At 42.3% G+C, this 20546-nt stretch overlaps 2 protein-coding genes across 2 annotated transcripts; one reads left to right on the top strand and one right to left on the bottom strand.

Annotated features, from left to right (window-relative positions):
* Window positions 1-4163: 4163 nt before the first annotated feature.
* glsl (glutaminase like) lies at window positions 4164-15854 on the bottom strand. Its single transcript, XM_084734861.1, has 21 exons — window positions 15720-15854; window positions 14117-14217; window positions 12969-13018; window positions 12525-12633; window positions 11985-12117; window positions 11834-11900; window positions 11337-11449; window positions 10909-11038; window positions 10522-10589; window positions 9601-9764; window positions 9254-9312; window positions 8556-8600; window positions 8422-8480; window positions 8093-8159; window positions 7959-8009; window positions 7296-7472; window positions 6972-7103; window positions 6240-6332; window positions 6105-6166; window positions 4889-5029; window positions 4164-4382 (listed from the first exon to the last, which is right to left on the bottom strand). The coding sequence occupies exons 1-21, from the start codon at window positions 15764-15766 to the stop codon at window positions 4304-4306; spliced, it is 1947 nt and encodes a 648-aa protein (XP_084590987.1). The 5' UTR covers window positions 15767-15854; the 3' UTR covers window positions 4164-4303.
* Window positions 15855-16550: 696 nt separating this feature from the next.
* On the top strand, window positions 16551-18670 carry c13h15orf40 (chromosome 13 C15orf40 homolog). The gene is made up of 4 exons (XM_084735028.1): window positions 16551-16940; window positions 17777-17906; window positions 17996-18123; window positions 18458-18670. The coding sequence occupies exons 1-4, from the start codon at window positions 16722-16724 to the stop codon at window positions 18545-18547; spliced, it is 567 nt and encodes a 188-aa protein (XP_084591154.1). The 5' UTR covers window positions 16551-16721; the 3' UTR covers window positions 18548-18670.
* The last annotated feature ends 1876 nt before the right edge of the window (window positions 18671-20546 follow it).

Raw genomic sequence — 20546 nt, forward strand, 5'->3', positions numbered from 1 at the left:
AAAACATATTCATATGTTGTAAGTGGCATTATGTAAAATAAAAAAAATAGTTTTTTTTTTTTTTTTTTTTTTGTCTTGTTACGGTTTTTTGTTTTTTTTAAAGAACAGGATAAAATGTCTCATAAAAGTTTTACAGAGATTACTTAAAGTAAAATTCATGGGATTCTGATTCTTTTTTCACATTATGAAATATAAAATATGTTTTTAATGCTAACTGCAGCAGAGACTAAACTCCAAACCCAAAGACATGACAGTAACGTTACATAACTAAATATGTTTTTACATGAAGAAAAGAAAACTCACCTCTCACGTTTCACCTGTTCTCTTTCATCCTTCAGGCTTTTATTGTGTAGAGTCGTGTTTCAGTGGAACCTAACGAACGTCTTGTCCTGTTCTGGGTCTCCTGCTGCTCTCACTTAGAACAGAAGCTCTGAACTTGTTGCCTGGTGACGGTTGAGTCTGTTTCAGACAGTAAACATCAATTACAGAGGAGCTCAGATTAATTCAGCTGCTGTGGGAACAAACACTTCAGACTCTTTAAAGTCACTTCGTCTTTATGTTCCTCTGCTTTTTGTTGATTTGTGTTATTGTTTGGTCAAAAAGAGATTTACATTCTGCAGAACGTGTGAGGTTCTCTAAACTCAACACAGATTCTTAAACAATCTCTCAGGTTTCTTTTAAAACTCTGATCAGAACTAAAAACCTGTAAAGTTTTCCGAAGTCAACACAAACTTTACTTCAGTAGAAGAACAGGTTCTTGTGTAAAGAAAGAATTCGTCCTCTGAAGGACATTTACACTCACTGTCTCTGTGCAAATCTGACTGACTGAGTCTCCATCTCTGTCTTGTTTGTTTTGTTCCTTTTTTCTTGCTTGTGTCTTAGTTTTACTTCAATTTTAGCTCAATATTTTCTTACTTCTGTTTGGCCTCATTGTGTTGGTCTTATGTTGTTAGTTTGCCTTTGTAAACTCTGTTATTATTATTATTATTATTATTATTATTATTATAATGATAATAGTTTATTTGATGATGAATTATATGTCTGATGTAAAACTAAATATCAATTAATCTTGTTATTATCATAATATAAAACCTTCACAGGAATCTTGTTTTGTTATTCTTGTTTATTTGAAATCAGCCAACACGGAAAAAACACCTACATTCCTCTTTTATTTACTTTATCACGTCTGTAACGTTACATTATCATACTTTTATTGTGAAGGTACATCACTTCACATCCGGTTTTGGTCTGATTTCAGCTTGACGCGGTGTCCTGCTTCTCAGCCTGTGATTGGTTCAGAATAGTTCAGCTCGTGAATATTAATGATGTGGTCACAACTAAACACGAGGAGAACAAAACTGTACAAATGAAAAGATTCATATTTTATATTGAAGACGTTTTTTTCTGACAGTAGAAACACTTTTATCATCAGTTAAAGTTTTACTTTCTGTCCAGTTCATTTTATTTAAATATTTATATTTTTATATAAAATAGTTTTGGATCACTGTCCTCCGTCTTTATTCTTCACAATCACAAAAACAATCAATAATCAACTCATGAAAGGTTCAAGATGAGTTTAAAGAAGAAACTGAGATATTTCTGTTTTTTATACGTGTTAGCTGCTCTCATTATAATGACTCGGATGATAAAAATCAAGTGAGCACATAAGTTAATAATTGTCTTTTTTTAATGATTTTCACTAAAACACCTCCATCTTAACTGTTATGTTGACAAATTCAGATTATTTTTATTGTCTTTTTTTTTTTTTTTTGACAAAGACAAGATGAAATAAAAGTAAAAGAATCAAACAAAGTCAAATATGAAGTGAAGTTTTCCAAAAACAGTTAGCAATATTTGTTTTTGGCTTAAAAATTGTTTTAAAAAATAAATAAGGAAAGAAAAAAGTGATCAATGAAATAAATGTCAGACATCAAATATGAAACTTTTGTCAAAGGATCCAAGAAACACTTCAACATAAAAAATAAAATCTCATAATAAAACCTCTGTGGCTCTGAGATGAGATGCAACTAAATGCTTTATTAACTGATTAATTGATCATTAATTGATCGATTAAGGACAGAGTTTATAGTTTGTAGCTCCAGACAAAAAACTTCTTTGAACTTGACATTTTAAATAAACTTCTTAAACATTGACCATTAAATGAACAAACTTTGCTGACAGTCTTTATTTTCTGAACAAATATAATTAAAGTGATTTTTAGGTAAACTAAGGAAAACGTTCTGTCAAATGATCTGCTGATGTTTGAGAACTTTAACTTATTTTCTGTTAACAGAACTGAAGCAGGCGTGTGAGTGAACAAAAACACGTTCCAGAAAGAAAAAGCTGCTTTATGAAAACTCCGTGCAGCAGATCCCAGAACAGCGTTCCCTCGTCAACAGAAAAGATCCTGATGTGAGCAGAATAATAATGATTCGACTGGACGAAAAGAACCGCAGGAGCTGCTTTCAGTCCAGAGACAAAGTGAAGAAAAACTCCTCACACACTCAATCTGTGAAGTTTAACTCTTTACAGAAACTCGTTTGTCATAAATATGAGAAATTTATTTTCCCTCACCTGAATTTATTTGAAAAAGTTATTCAAATAATCTGTTAGCAGGATTTATTTGTCTCTGCTGAATAAAACCTGAAGTACGACTTTATCATGTTCCACACTTCTGTTCTGTTTTTATTTTCATCAAAGTTATCAGGATGAAAGTTTTGAGATGTCAAAGGTCAGGTGGAGGTGTTGCGGGTCAGGTGGAGGTGTTGCGGGTCAGGTGGAGGAGGTGTTGTGAGTCAGGTGGAGGAGGTGTTGCGGGTCAGGTGGAGGAGGTGTTGGGGGTCAGGTGGAGGTGTTGCGGGTCAGGTGGAGGAGGTGTTGCGGGTCAGGTGGAGGTGTTGCGGGTCAGGTGGAGGAGGTGTTGCGGGTCAGGTGGAGGAGGTGTTGCGGGTCAGGTGGAGGTGTTGCGAGTCAGGTGGAGGAGGTGTTGCGGGTCAGGTGGAGGTGGTGTTGCGGGTCAGGTGGAGGTGTTGCGGGTCAGGTGGAGGAGGTGTTGTGGGTCAGGTGGAGGAGGTGTTGTGGGTCAGGTGGAGGTGTTGTGGGTCAGGTGGAGGTGTTGCAGGTCAGGTGGAGGTGTTGCAGATCAGGTGGAGGTGTTGTGGATCAGGTGGAGGTGTTGCGGGTCAGGTGGAGGTGTTGCGGGTCAGGTGGAGGAGGTGTTGTGAGTCAGGTGGAGGTGGTGTTGCAGGTCAGGTGGAGGTGTTGCGGGTCAGGTGGAGGAGGTGTTGTGAGTCAGGTGGAGGTGTTGTGGGTCAGGTGGAGGTGTTGTGGGTCAGGTGGAGGTGTTGTCGATCAGGTGGAGGTGTTGTGGATCAGGTGGAGGTGGTGTTGCGGGTCAGGTGGAGGAGGTGTTGTGAGTCAGGTGGAGGAGGTGCTGCGGGTCAGGTGGAGGTGTTGTCGATCAGGTGGAGGTGTTGTGGATCAGGTGGAGGTGGTGTTGCGGGTCAGGTGGAGGAGGTGTTGTGAGTCAGGTGGAGGAGGTGCTGTGGGTCAGGTGGAGGTGTTGTGGGTCAGGTGGAGGTGTTGTCGATCAGGTGGAGGTGTTGTGGATCAGGTGGAGGTGGTATTGCGGGTCAGGTGGAGGAGGTGTTGCGGGTCAGGTGGAGGTGTTGCGGGTCAGGTGGAGGTGTTGTGGATCAGGTGGAGGTGTTGTGGATCAGGTGGAGGTGGTATTGCGGGTCAGGTGGAGGAGGTGTTGCGGGTCAGGTGGAGGTGCTGCGGGTCAGGTGGAGGTGTTGTGGATCAGGTGGAGGTGGTGTTGCGAGTCAGGTGGAGGTGTTGCGGGTCAGGTGGAGGAGGTGTTGCGGGTCAGGTGGAGGAGGTGCTGCGGGTCAGGTGGAGGTGTTGTGGATCAGGTGGAGGTGGTGTTGCGAGTCAGGTGGAGGTGTTGCGGGTCAGGTGGAGGAGGTGTTGCGGGTCAGGTGGAGGTGGTGTTGCGAGTCAGGTGGAGGTGGTGTTGCGGGTCAGGTGGAGGAGGTGCTGCGGGTCAGGTGGAGGTGTTGTGGATCAGGTGGAGGTGTTGTGGGTCAGGTGGAGGAGGTGTTGCGAGTCAGGTGGAGGTGGTGTTGCGGGTCAGGTGGAGGTGGTGTTGCGGGTCAGGTGGAGGTGTTGCGGGTCAGGTGGAGGAGGTGTTGCGAGTCAGGTGGAGGTGGTGTTGCGGGTCAGGTGGAGGTGTTGCGGGTCAGGTGGAGGAGGTGTTGCGGGTCAGGTGGAGGTGTTGCGGGTCAGGTGGAGGTGTTGTGGATCAGGTGGCTCCCTGCAGCAGCTGGACTGCAGCCTCCTTGTTGTGCCTCCTGGCCTCCTGCAGAGGAGAGCTCCCCCACCTGGTGGACAGACAGAACTACATCACACCGTTGCTCCATCAGAAGGATCTGAGTTATGGTGGAACCTTTCTGGAAGAATGTGGAACGTTTGTTGCTCTGTGTACCAGTGAGTGGAACAGCAGGGGAAGAAGTACTCACAGCCATTACTGAAGTAAAAGTACAAATACAACCATCTAAAATACTCAGGTACAAGTAAAAGTTCTGCATTGAAAATCCTACATGAGTAAAAGTACAGAAGTAAGAATACAGGAGTATTCTCAGCTTCTTAGAGTAAAAGCACAAAGTTTTATAACCTTCAAGAGTACTGAAGTATTCTCAGCTGTCGCTTGTTAAAGTATCAGTAGTAAAAGTACAGAAGTACTGTGTACTGATGCAGGGCTTTAATCATTATTTTTTTCTGAAATATTGAATCATCAAACAATCATTTAAATATTTAAAACTATCTGATGGTAAAAAGCAAAGAAACAAAAACTAAAAACAGAAAAATCACACAGGTACGGTCTCACCTGTCCCTGAGGGCGCCGTTCGCTCCTGTGTTCTCCAGCAGGAAGCGGATGACCTCCGTGTGACCTTCAGCGGCCGCCACGTGCAGAGCCGACCTGCCGTCGTAGTCGACAGCGTTCACATCCACTCCGGACAGGAAGTACCTGCACACAACCACAGAGGAAGAAACTCCAACAGGCAGAAATCTTTCAACTCAGTCCTCCAGAGTGTTTTAATCATTTTTAATCATCAATCAGCAGGAGTCTCAGCGCGGCTCACGTCCCAAGTCAACCGTCGCTCACGAGTTTCCATCCAGCCAAGGACTCTGCAGCCTTTATGATCTCAAGAGACATTTTTGGACAAAAAAAAAAAAAAAAAAAGACAGACAAATCTGTCTCGAGCCACAACTGCTCTCTATTTTCCCTGAAGCTTCTAAAGAGTCAAGACGTCAAAATTTAGAGGAAAAGTCACCAATGACATATCAAAATGTTTTCTCTTTTAATTTGGTAAACAGGATACATATTTATACAGCTGGCGAATGTAAGAATCACTTTACACTGAAAAAAAAAAAATGTTTCAATAGATTTTTGATCAAACTCTTAAGTTTTGAAAATGTTTTACCTACAACTGCAAATCTTTTGTTGGGATAATTTACTTTTCCTCTTTGAATAAACTTAAATATTTGAGTTTTAGAAACCAAAAACAGTTATTAGAGTAAATTCATTGAAGTTAAAGTGGATGGTGGAGAAAATTATAATATTTTCAATTAAAACCATTAAATTTTCAGACACCAAAATAAAGACAAATCAGGTTGACAGCTCACTGTGAGCATTTTATTTAGTTTCTGAAACTCAAAGATTTAAGTTTATCTGAAGAATAAAAGTAAATTATCTCAACTAGAGATTATAGGTTGGCAAAACTTTTTAAAGTTTATTTCAAGAGTTAAGAGTTAATTAATTCTTACATTCTTTAGCTGTAAAAATATACAGCCTACACATAAAAATATTTTGTCAACTAAAATATTCATCATAGTCTATAAGTCTGTGGCTCAGGGACTTTTCCTCTAAAGTTTGTCTCCTTGAGTCTCCATGAACTTGATGTGGATGATAGATTTTACAGTGTGTATATATTTATCAAGCATCATTGAGAAATTTTAACATAAATCCAGATTTCACTGCTGGGACCTGAAGGCACCTGAAGTACATCCTGGTCTGAGATGTTGTGACACGTTGATTTTACCTCCTCAGGGTCTGAACGTCTCCTTTAAAAGCTGCGAGCAGGACGTTCATGATCTGGTATCCCTGCAGAGGAGACGAGCTTTTTTCAAATTAAAACATTCAGACAGTGAGATAAATCCAGTCTGTGATGACTGACCTCAGATTCAGCCTTCCACTGTCTGTAGGCCAGAATCTGCCTGAACGGAGTCCTGATGTCAAAACTGTGCAGCTGAAAAGTTGAGATCAGCTCCTACAAACACAAACAGCATCCTGCATCACCTCCATCCATCTTCATTTATAGATCCTTCACTCTATAGTACTACAGGTATAATATGATATAATATATGATGTAATGAATATTTTCTCCTCTTTATCTTTCTGTCAGACAGACTTTTCTGACAGGAAACCATCATTATATAAGACAAATCTCACTCTCTACAAACCAACCAAACTCCATTGATAAAACCAGTCATTTTACTTCACAGAACACAGGAGTTGTTGGTTTGCTGCTGCCTCCATCTGTTTGTTTGTGTTTTTGTGAAATGAAACTAACCCTTTAAAACACCAAAGACTCACAATAATTCATACACACCAACAGATGGAGGCAGCTGTAGACCAACAACTCCTGTGCTCTGTGAAGTAAAATGACTGATTTGTCAATGGAGTTCGATTGGCAGTTTCCTGTCAGAAAAGTCTGTCTGACAGAAAGGTAAAATTGTCAAAATAATCTAAATATAGTGAACACTAAAACTGATGTAGATTTTTTTTTTATGTGTCTATTTCATGCAACCACAATTCAAATAATCTGAACTGTCCCTTTAATGAAAAGTGAAGCTAAAATGAAAGTATACTTGATGATTTCCTGTGTGTTTTAAGACAGAGGTGTCACCTGACAGAAGTGGACGGCCCTCCAGGGGTTTCCACAGGCGTCTAACTCAGGAGAGAACGCCATCAGACCTAAAACACCCGGAACCACCGCCAGCAAGGAGCCGCGGCTGCTGCACACGGCCGGTACCGACGTCTGCAACAGAAAACACCACTGGAGATAAAGTTTAATGTGGTGGAAAAGATCATTCTGTTGTCTTCTCTTACTCCTAGTAGTTAAATTGTTATTTTTGTTGTTTAATTAATTGTTTTAATTCTTGTTTTTTTTCTTGGTCAAAGTGTAGACTATTCAACTGTTTTTTTTTACAGTGCAGGATGGAGAATGGACCTTGTAGTGGAACATCGTGGAGTAATCCTTCATCCCTGCCACCTGCATCATGGACAGCATACTCCGCGTTGCCGTCGGTGACAGCACCTGGTCACCTGACAGTGGACAGAGGCCCCCATTGGCCAACGAAGCAGCCATGGCGGCTCCTGATTCGCAGGTGATCTCTGTCGACGCACACTGAGACAGTAGAGAGAATATGCTCAAATATCTTATCAACAACAATATTTTATTTACTCTATTTAAACAACAAAAATCCATTTCAGTTACACTCTTTCACACACAAACTAATTTTTGCACACTCAGTTGCAACATATGTAGATTAGCGAGCTAATGCTGCCATTCAAAACACTAGCAACTACCATTTTGCTCTTGTTTAATGTAGATTACTTAGCTAGGTAGTCAACATTTTGATAAAAATTAGGCTAGCTAACATAAAATGTGACTATATACTCGTCCTCACTTGTTATTCTCAATTTACAATGTTGCACTTGTCCTGCACTCCTGCAATGTTCCTGCAGTGCTCCTGCAGTGTTCCTGCAGTGTTCCTGCAATGTTCCTGCAGTGTTCCTGCAGTGTTCCTGCAGTGCTCCTGCAGGATTGTGGTGATGGTGAATTTGCTGCTGGGATTAAACATTTCAGCTGAATTTGAAGGTGTGTTTTTACCTGCAGCATCACATCCAGAGCAGCGTTGATGTCAACTTTCTCTGGAAAACACTGACAGACAAACGTATCAATCAGTTACAGACGATAAGAAGAGGACACACTGATGATGTTTTGTCTTCAAAGGATGTTTTTACCTTTTTCTCCTGCAGGTAGAAGGACAGAGAGTGGAGTCTGACACTGGCTGTCCTGCTGCTCTGGTAACTGAACACCAACACAACAACGCTCACTTTAATACCTCCACACTAAAAACAATTAACTCATTAAGGCTGAGTAACGGTCAGTGTTTTATCATTTCCATATGAAATTCAAGAAAACATTATTTGGGAGCAACTGGTCACATCAGCTGATCGAGCAGCTGCTGGAACACTGACGCAGTCTGGGGCTTTTATTTTGATGGGTAAAAACATAAGGAGTGGTTGTGTGATGCGACGCAGCTCTGCAGTTTTCTGTACAGTTTGTTTACCTGCTGCAGTTTAAGTTGGCGTGTTCCTTGTTGCAGAGCCTCCGGACGACGTTCAGAACCTACAGAACCAACACACAGTCAGTCAGTTTGTCTCTGAGAGGATGTCCACTGTCTCACTCGTCTAAGACACTTACTGAGTCATACTTCTCCTCATCCTCTGAAGAGAGCCTCCCAGACAACTGCAGGAGACACAGAACAAATACAGAGATACATCATCAATACATCATCAATATTTCATCAATACATCATCAACATTTCATCAATACATCGAATGAGGATGGATGGATGGATGGATGGATGGATGGATGATGGATGGATGATGGATGGATGGATGGATGGATGGATGGATGGATGGATGATGGATGGATGGATGGATGGATGGATGGATGGATGGATGGATGGATGGATGATGGATGGATGGATGGATGGATGATGATAGATGGATGATGGATGGATGGATGATGGATGGATGGATGGATGGATGGATGATGGATGGATGGATGGATGGATGGATGGATGATGGATGGATGGATGATAGATGGATGGATGATGGATGGATGGATGGATGGATGGATGGATGATGGATGATGGATGGATGGATGGATGGATGATGATGGATGGATGGATGATAGATGGATGGATGATGGATGGATGATGATGGATGGATGGATGATGATGGATGGATGGATGATGGATGGATGGATGATGGATGATGGATGGATGATGGATGATGGATGATGATGGATAGATGATAGATGGATGATAGATGGATGGATGATGGATGGATGGATGGATGGATGATGGATGGATGGATGGATGATGGATGAGTCACCTGTAGTAAAGACGTAGTAACGATGGCTCCTGTCTCAGTGAGTGGGCTGTGGGGGATTCCTGAAAACAGACAGTTTAAATAAGTGTTGCTGCCCTCTGCTGGATGGGGTCAGACGTCACAGAGGTCAAAGGTCAGAGGGGTCAGAGGTCAGGGCTGACATGCAGTGGTGATGAGGATGATGTTGACTGTTTCAGTACTAGAAGTTTTTATTAGAAACCTTAATTATCAGTCTGAAATTTGGTGTCAGAAACATTAGAAATGTGATTTTTTTAAGTGTTTTTTTTTTTTTGTGATAACACGAGATCAGGGTCAGAATCGATCAGGTGTGACAGGTGTGTTTCCTGGACCTGTTTTCGTGAGAGTGAACGGAGAGTTGTATCGGGAGTATCCCTCCACGCCAACATATCTGTGGACGAGGTCGGAGCCCAGCAGGTCCACCGCCACGCCGTACACCAACGGCCACGACACCTCACCCAGGACCAGCGAGCCAGCCCAGTCACCCAGAGACAACCTGACACACACACAGAGACACAGACCAGTGGATATTCACTTTCACTAAAGGCTTTTATTGTGAAGGAGCTACAGGAAGTGATGACCGACTCATTGCTCAATAAAAGTTGAGATGCAGATTTGTTGCTGAACAGTCAAACTGGTGCAAGTTCCACTAATGAAAGAGAAGCAAGCGTCCAGTTAGACTCAAACATGATCTGATCAGTGGTCAAAGGTCAAAGGTCACGTGTCAGGTGTATGGGTGTTTACTTCTTCCTTTCTGAGCATGTAAACTGTTGTTTGTTTGTTTTTTGAGAATTTCTTCTTGTTCTTAAACTCATGGTGCAGGTTTTGTGTTCGGTCTGTTTTCATTTTGTTATTCTGATTATTGTTGACTTTATTTTTTACAGTTTTGAAATAAAAATATCTATCTAGCTAGTTAACACAGGCTAACTATGTGTGTTAGCTATGCTAGCTAATCCTTTTGTTTGTTTTGTCTTATAAATAAAATACATTTAAAATATATATGTATATATATTAATAAATGAATATCAGATTTCTGTCTTTTTATAATTTGCCTTTGCTCCTGAAAGAAAATTGATGCGGCAGATTTTATAAAATGCACAACTGTTTCCTTTAAAACTGACAGGAAGTCTGGTTTTGTGGAGTTTGTCTGAAAACATGAGAGTTTTAGAGTCATAAAGGGCTGAAACACAAGGTGTGAAAATTTATGAGACATCAGGAGAATTACAGGAGAAGAGTGGATGAGTTGGACTTACCTCTGTCCGTCCACAGTGCAGATTGAGACGCCCCACTTGGTGCTGTCCATACTCTCCTTTTCCTTCTCCTGATTCCACAAATAGAAAAGAGTCCAGAGATCATTCAGGTTCATTCTAACCCTCTAACTCCAACACCAAATATCATTTAACAATAATAATAATGATGATAATAACTACCTGATGTGATGATTTTATTCCTGTGATTAATTTCATGAATGGTCATTTCAATCAACTTCACAAACTATTTTGATAATCAATTAATCATTTCATTTATTTTTGAAGTAAAAATGTCAAACTGTTTCCAGCTGCTGGATTTTCTGCTTTTCTTTTTCATTTCTGACAGTAAATGAATCGTCTCTGACCTCCAGGTATCGGAGCAGGACTCACCTGGACAGACGACAGCTGACGACACCTGGAAAACAATTTCTGAGTTTCTTCCGTGAAGGTGGAGAAATCTGGGATGACGAATCGTCCCTGCAGAGCTTTCAGGATCAGGGAGACAAATCCTGTGACGCACCTGCAGCAGGAAGAACACGACGCAGAATCAAAACAGGAGAACCCAGAAACGTGAGTACATCAGATCCAGAACCGTGACACAGCTGGTCTGACTGTCAGACTTTAACTAGAGATAAATCAGTGTGTCATCTGCAAAAACATTGGAGGTAGATTTATTTTTTCTGAGTGGTTTTGCTCAAATTTTCTCTATTTCCTTTGGAAAACCCAAATGAGGTTCTAGCAGGGGCAACAGAGAGGATCTTCAGAAAGTTTTGCTGAAGACATAAGACTGAATTCCGTCCATGAAAGAAAGGACGGACCTGTGGAAGGTGTTTCTGTCCACCGATCCTTCGGCATCCTGCAGCTTCCTCAGGTGGAAGAAACACTCTCTGAGCCGAGGGTCGGACCTGTGCAGACCAGAGCTCCAGACGGCCTGACGGAGAAAACAAACACACCCAGACTGATCCTTTTAAACTCTGTCAGAAGAACGCTTCAGGAAATGATCAACAAGAGCCAACTTTACTTTAAAGACAAGAGATTCATCCAGTCTTTTACGAGAAATGGACCACCGGTGTTTTTTCTGTAAGGATTAGTCGACTAATCGATTTGTCTATTGATGGAAAAATAATCAACCTAACTGTAACGCTCAGGACGCTACGATGACGGGTTACATTTGTAGAAAAGTTGCAGAGTTTGGAAAAAATTGCAAGGTTGTGCAGAATTCACGGAAATTGGTTGAATTTGCGTGAATTATTTTGATGTCAACTTCCTGAAGGGACTGATTAAAGACTGAGGATGAATCTCTGTGTGAAAATACCTCAAAGAACTGGTTGACGTTGATTCGTCCCTCTGAGGCGAAGCTGTCAAACAGAACGTCAGCAGCCCTGAAACAACAAGACGAGTCACATGACGGACGGTTTATCTGACGGAGGACGTTGGTGAGAGGAACCGGCGACGTGAGGACTCACGCTCTGCGTTTGGACGGACTCTGCTGTGGGGGGGACCAGGGCTGGGTCGGGGAGAAGCCTCTGTCCTCCGGCTGGACCACCGCCTGAGGAAGAGGAGGCTTCAGGCAGCCGTTACTGGCCGACACTGGGACCACTGCACATAAAACCATGACAATGATTCTGATTTTCATACAGTAGAGGCGGTCAGTCGTGTTGGTCGAGTTGAAATGTTTTAAACAACACAACAAAAACAGGTCCAAACGTGTCCAACGTGTCCGTGCGCACCTCTTTTTTTTTCTTTTCCTGTAACAATTATTTTCTCCATTAATCAGTTAGTTGTTTGGTCCATAAAATATCAGAAGATGGTAAAAAACAAAAACAAAAAACAATTCTGTCAAAATCTTGTCAATTGAAAAACAGGTCCACACACGTGAAGACAGGAGTAAAGACACCAGAAAATACTCACATTTAAGAAGCTGAAATCTTAAATCTCATACTTTAAAAACTACACTAGTAAAAATATTTTCCATAATGAGTGACGGTGTTTAGCCCTGGTTCTACCTGCAGGTCCTGGACTGACGAGGCTGACAGGCTTCTGGACCAGACTCTGGACTGCAGTCTGGACCTGGTTCTGGATCAGGCTCCTGGGAGCTGGACGGGGTGCTGTATCCTTAAAAAAATATAAAACATAAAGTCAAAATTAAGTGAAGAAATTACCAAATAAATGTAATATTTTCTGAGATTATACGGTCAAAACATTACGAGAAAAAACTGTATTATATGTGTCCAGAGTATGTTGAGTTTATTTCTCATAAATGTACAAATTCTGAGTTTTTTTCTTGGAATATTAAACTCTCCTCAGGCTCTACATTTTCTTTTTCTGTTTCGACTGAAAACAAGAGAACGATGTGACGTTCCTGACAGTGGGGAGGAGAACAACTCTTTGATGTAGAACAGAGTTTGACAACATGAGGACATGAGTGTGACATGTTGAGGCAGGTCTACCTGGTTCTCTGAGTTCCTCTGTTGGTTCTCATCTGTCAACCCTCCATCATCTGCCAGAGAAGAAGAGAATAACAGAAGAAGAGAAGAAGAGACACAGTCTGTCAGCTGATGTCAGATCAGCAGCTGTGAGTTTCTTTCAGGTTAAACTGAAATTTAAACTTTAACAGGCTGAACTGAGGACAGTGTCACCGTGTCTGAGGAACAGGGAGGACCAAGTCGTTGTCTCACAAGTCACAAGTCAGTCTTAAGTCTTTGTTATCAAGTCCAAAGTCAAGATGAACAAGTCCTGAATCAACTCCCAAGTCAACATGGACTAGTTCCAAGTCAAGTCTTGAGTAAAGACGGACTAGTCCCAAGTCAAGTCCTAAGTCAATACGGAGTCCAAAGTAAAGTTCCATGTCAAGACTGACAAGTCACAAGTAACTACTATTTTGATTTTCTCAGGTCGAAACTCATTAAATTTGTGACTTGAATCTGACTTGAGTCCAAGTCATGTGACTCAACAGTAACTAGAAGAACACCAGGCTGACAAATAAAACAACCAGAAACAGAACCATGAGCCAGCAGGTTCTGAATGTTCCTGTTTTATTTTGGTGAAGAACAACTTGTAAAGTTTGTGGTTCTGTGGCAAAATAAAACTGGACTGCAGCTGTTTCAAGGTTGGTGTGTTCTACAGAACAGAACAGTGTTCCTCACAGCGTCTCCGTGACAACAGACCAGACTCTATTCACTCATTAAAACCATTAAATGCACTCAGTGTGAGTACAATTACTCAAGTACTGAAGTACGATTTTGAGATACTGGTATTTTACTGGGGTTTATCTGTTTTATGTCGCTTTGAAATTTTACACAACGGAAACATAATAAACTCTAAAACCACAACACGTCAGTAAAGATTCATTCAGTGGTTTATCTGTCAAAGCTAAAGATGTATAGAAATAAAAACAGAGTTAGATGAAGCAGCTGAGCAGCAGTTTGTGTGTTGGGGTTTGTTTGCTATAGTTAGAGATTCTGTGGGAAAATAAAGGCAGAAAAATAGATCCAGAGGTGGAGTCTGTGGTGACAGACTCCACCCACTGCAGGATACCTCACAGACCACTAATCACAGGGTGTTACACACACACACACACACACACACACACACAGACCTTTCATGTCGGAGTCTTTATTGGGCTCCAGCAGTTTGTTGCCATCCAGGCCGCCGTAACGTTTCCTCCATTTGCGTCTGAGAGAAGGTGTTCTCTGGAAACTGAACACACAAGGACAACCAGATCAAAAACACCATTTATATATGTTAAAGGTTTGGTAACACCGTGTTTCCTTCTGTTAACCAACACTACTGTCAGCTAATCATGCATTCAAATGACGTCATTTTTACTGTCTTTATGAGATGAGCCCACCTGAACACTCCTTTAAACTTACTGTTAATGAACGCTCCTGTTAGCTAACACCACTGTTAGCTACTGTTAATGAACGCTCCTGTTAGCTAACACCACTGTTAGCCACTGTTAATGAACCCTAGTCTTAGTTAACATACTGTTAGCTACTGTTAATGAACACTCCTGTTAGCTAACACCACTGTTAGCTACTGTTAATGAACACTCCTGTTAGCTAACACCACTGTTAGCTACTGTTAATGAACGCTCCTCTTAGCTAACACCACTGTTAGCTACTGTTAATGAACCCTAGTCTTAGTTAACATACTGTTAGCTACCATTAATGAACACTATTGTTAGCAACTGTTAAACAACACTCCTGTTAGCTAACACTACTGTTAGCTACTGTTTTAGAACGCTACTGTTAGCTAACATTACTGTTATGCGCTCGGAGCTAACAGAAAATTTCCCAGTTCATGATGTGATGAACAGGAAATGAGGGAAGCGTTCAAAAAGGCTCATCTTGTAATCACAGGAAACATGAGCCCATTGGACGCACCAAGACTCCACCCAACAAGTGAATAAATTCTAGCAAGTGGGCTGTAACCACGTCAACCACGTCAACCACGCTAACCATGCTAGCTATGGTATTTTGGTGAAGCAGAGCGAGGTTTGAGGTGGCAGACATCTTGGAGGACATACTGATGTACCATGCTAGTTAGCTAACTAATGATTTTTAGCTTTAGCTAAAATGTGTTGGTTCTAGCTCACATAAACATCCGTCACATTTTGCCTTACAAGAAGAAAACATTGGATTTTTCAGGGTTTAAAAACACATAGAAATGGATTTGTTTCTAATTTTGTTTGGCTCATATTGTTTAACAGGTGCGCAGCATGACAGGGACGAGATCTCAGGGCTAAAAATGAATTAAAAGCATTTTTCTTTTCATCAGCTTTAATAACTAACCACATGCTGCTGTTGACTGCATGTTTTAGTATGTTGAGCTGGTCTCCACAGGACACCTGTGTACCAGGTGTGATGAGTTGAACAGGTATATTAATGGAGATTTTGGTGAATATATGACTCATTTCTGTTCTCTGCCTGCCAGTTCAGTAGCTGTACTGACCGGTGGAGACTGTTGACCTCTGTCCCTCCAACCTGACCTGGGACCTGTGCAGGCTGAGAGGTTTTAAAAAGCAGCAGATGTCCCCTCTGTGTTTTCCTTCCTGCCACGTCTCAGCCTGTCCCTCACCAACACAGCAGGAATGTAAAGCTGGAGTGTTTCCAGCTGTATGGCAGAGTGAGAGTGTGCAGCAGCTGCAGCATTGTTCAGGAAGAAAACAACAGAATAAACCTTAAATAAGAGTCTCTCACCACAGGTATGGGCTGTCCTCTGTCTCTTGGCTCTGGCTGTTCTCCATCGGAGCCCTCAGGTGCGTTAGTCCAGGTATTCTGTGTGAGACGAGGCGGCGGGCTCCGTCAGTGAGTGTGTCTGCAGGCTGTAAACTTTCTTTAATGAATGGGGAAGGTTTGGAGAGGAGGGGAAACCCGTCAGCGCCTGCAGACACTCCCAGCTCAGCCTCTGTGGTCCACACACTCCAACAAGAGACAAAACATTACAGGGACACAGAGGGAGTTCATGTCACCAGGCCAAGAGACAAGAAACACGAGAAACCACAAGAGAAAAAACTATAAAACAGTCTGAGCAGAAAAAACACCAAGAAGACTTTAAGCTCTGACAAAGATTAAACAACAGAACTAAACATTTATCAGTGATTTATACAGAGAGAATTTTGTTTTTGGGTACAGCATGACAGAATTTAAGGGTCAGTCAAAAAAAAAAAAAAATCTTCCTCCTCCATGTTTTACTTCTTGCCATTTAGTTTTAGGACCACATCAAGGTTGTTTCTTTTTACATTTTGCATTTTGAGAATAAACTTTTGCTGATATTGATAAAAATTAAGTCAGAGGTGGAAGATTTTCTTTAAATTTGCATTAAGAGAATCAAGTCAAAAGGTCGAGAATGGAGCACAGACTTTATTCTTAAAGCTTCAACTTTATTCTCAAAATACAAAATAAAAATCTTCTTCCTCTTATTTTGGTGATCTTACATCTGTTCCTGATTTTCTTGGTTGACATGAGTGTCAACATGAAAAATAGAAACAATGTTTTTGAAGAAATACTTTTTTTGATTTCTATATAATTTGATGATATCTTCACGTTTCAACTGAAAAAACAAGGGAAAAAAACAAACGTTTTAATCAGTCTGAAGGGTTTTACTATGAAGGAGATCGGAAGTGATTACTTTGAAAAGCGGAAGTCGCGATGTTTACATTGTGAGCATTTCCGCTAGCGAAGCTAACAGTTAGCAGGTGGATGTTTTCCCGCTCGGGTTTGACTGTAGCTGTTAGTTTTCGCAGGTTTTCTTCACCTGTTCACTCAGGTAAAGCTGTGACGTTAATCCGTCTATGTGACGTCACCCCGGTGCCGGTGTCGAGCCGCTCCCGGTCCGGACCGTGTCCTCCGGTGCTCGGTGGTGTCCAGGACTTCAGGAGACACTTCACCGACAGACACATGCCGAAAAAAGAGAAAACGGTGAGTTCGATTCTGTTCGTCACCAGGTAACCAGGTCTTATTGATCCTTTTATATCGATCAATTATCTGATCTGTTCTGATTCAGAATCATTAATAGACTTTACTAACAGGACATGTGACATGTTATCAAAGCACAAATTCAATATTGAAGAATAAATAATAAAATAACAATAAATAAATAAAACAGTAAAATAATAAAAACGAAATAAAATTTAAAATAAACGTAAATGGATATTAACATTATAATAATAATAACCACAAATAATGTAAACAGCAACAGTTCATAAAATAGATAATGTAATCAAGTTATTATTCAATCAAATCAAGTTATTAATATTTCACTGGGCCTCATTCACCAACTGCTCTTAAAGAAGATTTTTTTAAACCCTCTCACATGATTTTTACAAAATGTTCCTCTGTCAGATTTGTTCTCAGGTTAGAACAGAATCTAAGAACACTTGAGAACACACTGACACACACTCACGCTGAGCGGCAATGAATAAAAATAGATTGATTCAAATTTAATTGGTGTCATTTCATAAGATTCTGAAACGGAGACGTTTGACTCTTAAATCAAGAAAAATCATCTTGTTTCTCTGCTGGAATATTAGAAAAACTCAGCTTTAATATCTTATCAAGACAAAGTTAGATCTGTTTTCCTTCAAAGGCAAAACTTGCTTGAAAGGATTATTTTTCTTTTAGAAAAACAAGGTTCATGTTCTCTGTGGTTTGTTCTTTGTGTTTAAAGGTTTTAATTTCAGGGTCAGTAGGATACAAGTAAAGTCTTTAAACTTTCTTTACATTCATTAAAACTGATCCTCTTTCCTGTTAACCAGGTCAAAGGTCAGCCGGCCGGCGGCAGAGCAGCAGAGGCAGCAGCGTCCTGTCCGGTGTCCCGAGACAAGAGCGGTGCCGTCACCATCACGGTGCACGCGAAGCCCGGCGCCAAACACAGCGCCATCACAGGTCACCGTCACACCGTTTACAACCACACGACTGTAGCTGCTACGACCAGCTGAACTTTAACGCCTTCTCCTCTTCTTCTACTCGTGCAGAAGTGTCCGCGGAGGCGGTGGGTGTCGCCATCGCCGCGCCTCCAACAGACGGAGAAGCCAACACGGAACTTGTTCGCTATCTGGCTGAAGTTCTGGAGCTGAAGAGGAGTCACATCTCTCTGGACAAGGTTCCTGAAGCTGAACCAAGGCTGCGTTCACACTGCAGGCAGAAAGGAACCAAATCTGATTTATTCTTTTTGTTCATATGTGACTCAGACCTGTTTTTCATGACAAATCACTGAACGAACAACCAATCGATTAGTGGAAAAATTATTGGCAGATTGATCACTAGTTGAAAAGTAGGTCCAAACATGAAAACAGGTGGAGAGACGTACGTACGTCAATAAATTAGAATCGAGCACTAAAGTTTGCAGTGTGAACGCACCCTTATTCCTCTGCGTAGTCCTTCTTTTCAGCCTGTCGAGCGCCTGATGTCCTCTCCTTTTCTCATGTCTCCTGCAGGGCTCCAGGTCCAGAGACAAACTGATCCGAGTGGACTCGTCTCTCAGTCCAGAGGAGGTGCTGAGGAGGCTGAGACAGGCTGCAGGCTGACAGGAGAGACAGACGAGACAGACGGAGGCTGAGACAGACTGACAGGAGAGACGGACGAGACAGACAGAGGCTGAGACAGACTGACAGGAGAGATGGACGAGACGGACGGAGGCTGAGACAGACTGCAGGCTGACAGGAGAGACGGACGAGACGGACGGAGGCTGAGACAGGCTGCAGGCTGCAGGAGAGACGGACGAGACGGACGGAGGCTGAGACAGACTGACAGGAGAGACGGGCAAGACGGACGGAGGCTGAGAAAGACTGACAGGAGAGATGGACGAGACGGACGGAGGCTGAGACAGACTGCAGGAGAGACGGACGAGACAGACGGAGGCTGAGACAGACTGCAGGAGAGACGGACGAGACGGACAGAGGCTGAGACAGACTGCAGGAGAGACGGACGAGACGGACAGAGGCTGAGACAGCCTGCAGGAGAGACGGACGAGACAGACGGAGGCTGAGACAGACTGCAGGCTGACAGGAGAGACGGACGAGACGGACGGAGGCTGAGACAGACTGACAGGAGAGACGGACAAGACGGACAGAGGCTGAGACAGGCTGCAGGCTGACAGGAGAGACGGACGAGACGGACGGAGGCTGAGACAGACTGACAGGAGAGATGGACGAGACGGACAGAGGCTGAGACAGACTGACAGGAGAGACGGACAGAGGCTGAGACAGACTGCAGGAGAGACGGACGAGACAGACAGAGGCTGAGACAGACTGCAGGAGAGACGGACGAGACAGACGGAGGCTGAGACAGACTGACAGGAGAGACGGACAGAGGCTGAGACAGACTGCAGGAGAGACGGACGAGACAGACAGAGGCTGAGACAGGCTGACAGGAGAGACGGACGAGACGGACGGAGGCTGAGACAGACTGACAGGAGAGACGGACGAGACGGACGGAGGCTGAGACAGGCTGACAGGAGAGACGGACGAGACGGACGGAGGCTGAGACAGGCTGACAGGAGAGACGGACGAGACGGACGGAGGCTGAGACAGACTGACAGGAGAGACGGACGAGATGGACGGAGGCTGAGACAGGCTGCAGGAGGACAGAGGCTCCTGTCCATTTGTCATTTCACAGATGTTTAATTGTAAATAGTTTGTTGAACAGTGTGAAGAGCATTAATCAATTAATTAATGCCGTCAGTCTTTTCAATTGAAAATCGATCCAAACGTGAAAACAGGTGGTGCTCCACATGTTTGGATCTATTTTTTAACTAGTGATCAATCTGACAATAATTTTTCCGCCGATCAATCAGTTGTTTGGTTCATAAAATATCAGAAAATGTTGATCATTTCATCAGAATTTGGACATTTTTCTTTTCTTTTTTTTTTTAAATGACTGATCTGATTGTGTGATTAATGACTGACTGAAGTCAGTGTTGGACCGGTGTGGCTACTGGGATGCCTGGAAAAACAGAACATCACCATGGAAACGGACCGATCCACCAGCCAATCAGCAGAGAGCAGGAGGTGTTTGGATGTAGACCGGGCTGACTCTAAATAAACAGATTCTGGATCTGAACGTTTCTGTGTGACGTGTTTTTATCTATTTTAATAAAGACAAATTTAAAGTCCTGCAGGATTCAGATGGGCAGAATTTCTGTTCCATTTTAATGCCTCTTAAAAATGTTTATAATATAATATAATATAATATAAATGATGCAGAGCTGCAGCTGAGCAGCAGATGGCGCCACTGTGTCACTGAGCTGCTCAGAGATCTGCAGGGACTGAAGGACATGATGATGGAAAAACAGAATCTAATATCATTGACTTTATTCACAATCATTAATGAAGTTTAGAACATTAGAAAAGATCAAAATGACATATTTCTCTTCTGGGTTTTGTTTGGTTTTTTAGAGAAAAGTGGAACAAAATCTATTTTAAAATTCAGTGTCTCTTTATGGAGAAAGGGTTCATTGAGGGTTCTTTGTAAGATTAAGGGTTCCATTAAGAACCATTCTCATCCAGAGAATCCGTTTTGGGAGAG

The sequence above is a fragment of the Lutjanus erythropterus genome, chromosome 13 (genome assembly GCF_056507025.1).
Source record: "Lutjanus erythropterus isolate fLutEry1 chromosome 13, fLutEry1.hap2, whole genome shotgun sequence".
Taxonomy (NCBI): Eukaryota; Metazoa; Chordata; class Actinopteri; order Lutjaniformes; family Lutjanidae; genus Lutjanus; species Lutjanus erythropterus.

What these genes read in the sequence shown, in the direction of transcription:
- glsl (XM_084734861.1), bottom strand. Translation starts at nt 15,766, where the DNA reads ATGGAGAACAGCCAGAGCCAAGAGACAGAGGACAGCCCATACCTGTG. An exon ending in TTACTACGTCTTTACTACAG is followed by an intron (nt 8,601 to 9,253) that starts GTGACTCATCCA and finishes TGTCTCCTGCAG; the next exon opens with TTGTCTGGGAGGCTCTCTTC. An exon ending in TCTACCTGCAGGAGAAAAAG is followed by an intron (nt 8,010 to 8,092) that starts GTAAAAACATCC and finishes TTTGTCTGTCAG; the next exon opens with TGTTTTCCAGAGAAAGTTGA.
- c13h15orf40 (XM_084735028.1), top strand. Translation starts at nt 16,722, where the DNA reads ATGTTTTCCCGCTCGGGTTTGACTGTAGCTGTTAGTTTTCGCAGGTTT. An exon ending in TGCCGAAAAAAGAGAAAACG is followed by an intron (nt 16,941 to 17,776) that starts GTGAGTTCGATT and finishes CCTGTTAACCAG; the next exon opens with GTCAAAGGTCAGCCGGCCGG. An exon ending in CAAACACAGCGCCATCACAG is followed by an intron (nt 17,907 to 17,995) that starts GTCACCGTCACA and finishes CTACTCGTGCAG; the next exon opens with AAGTGTCCGCGGAGGCGGTG.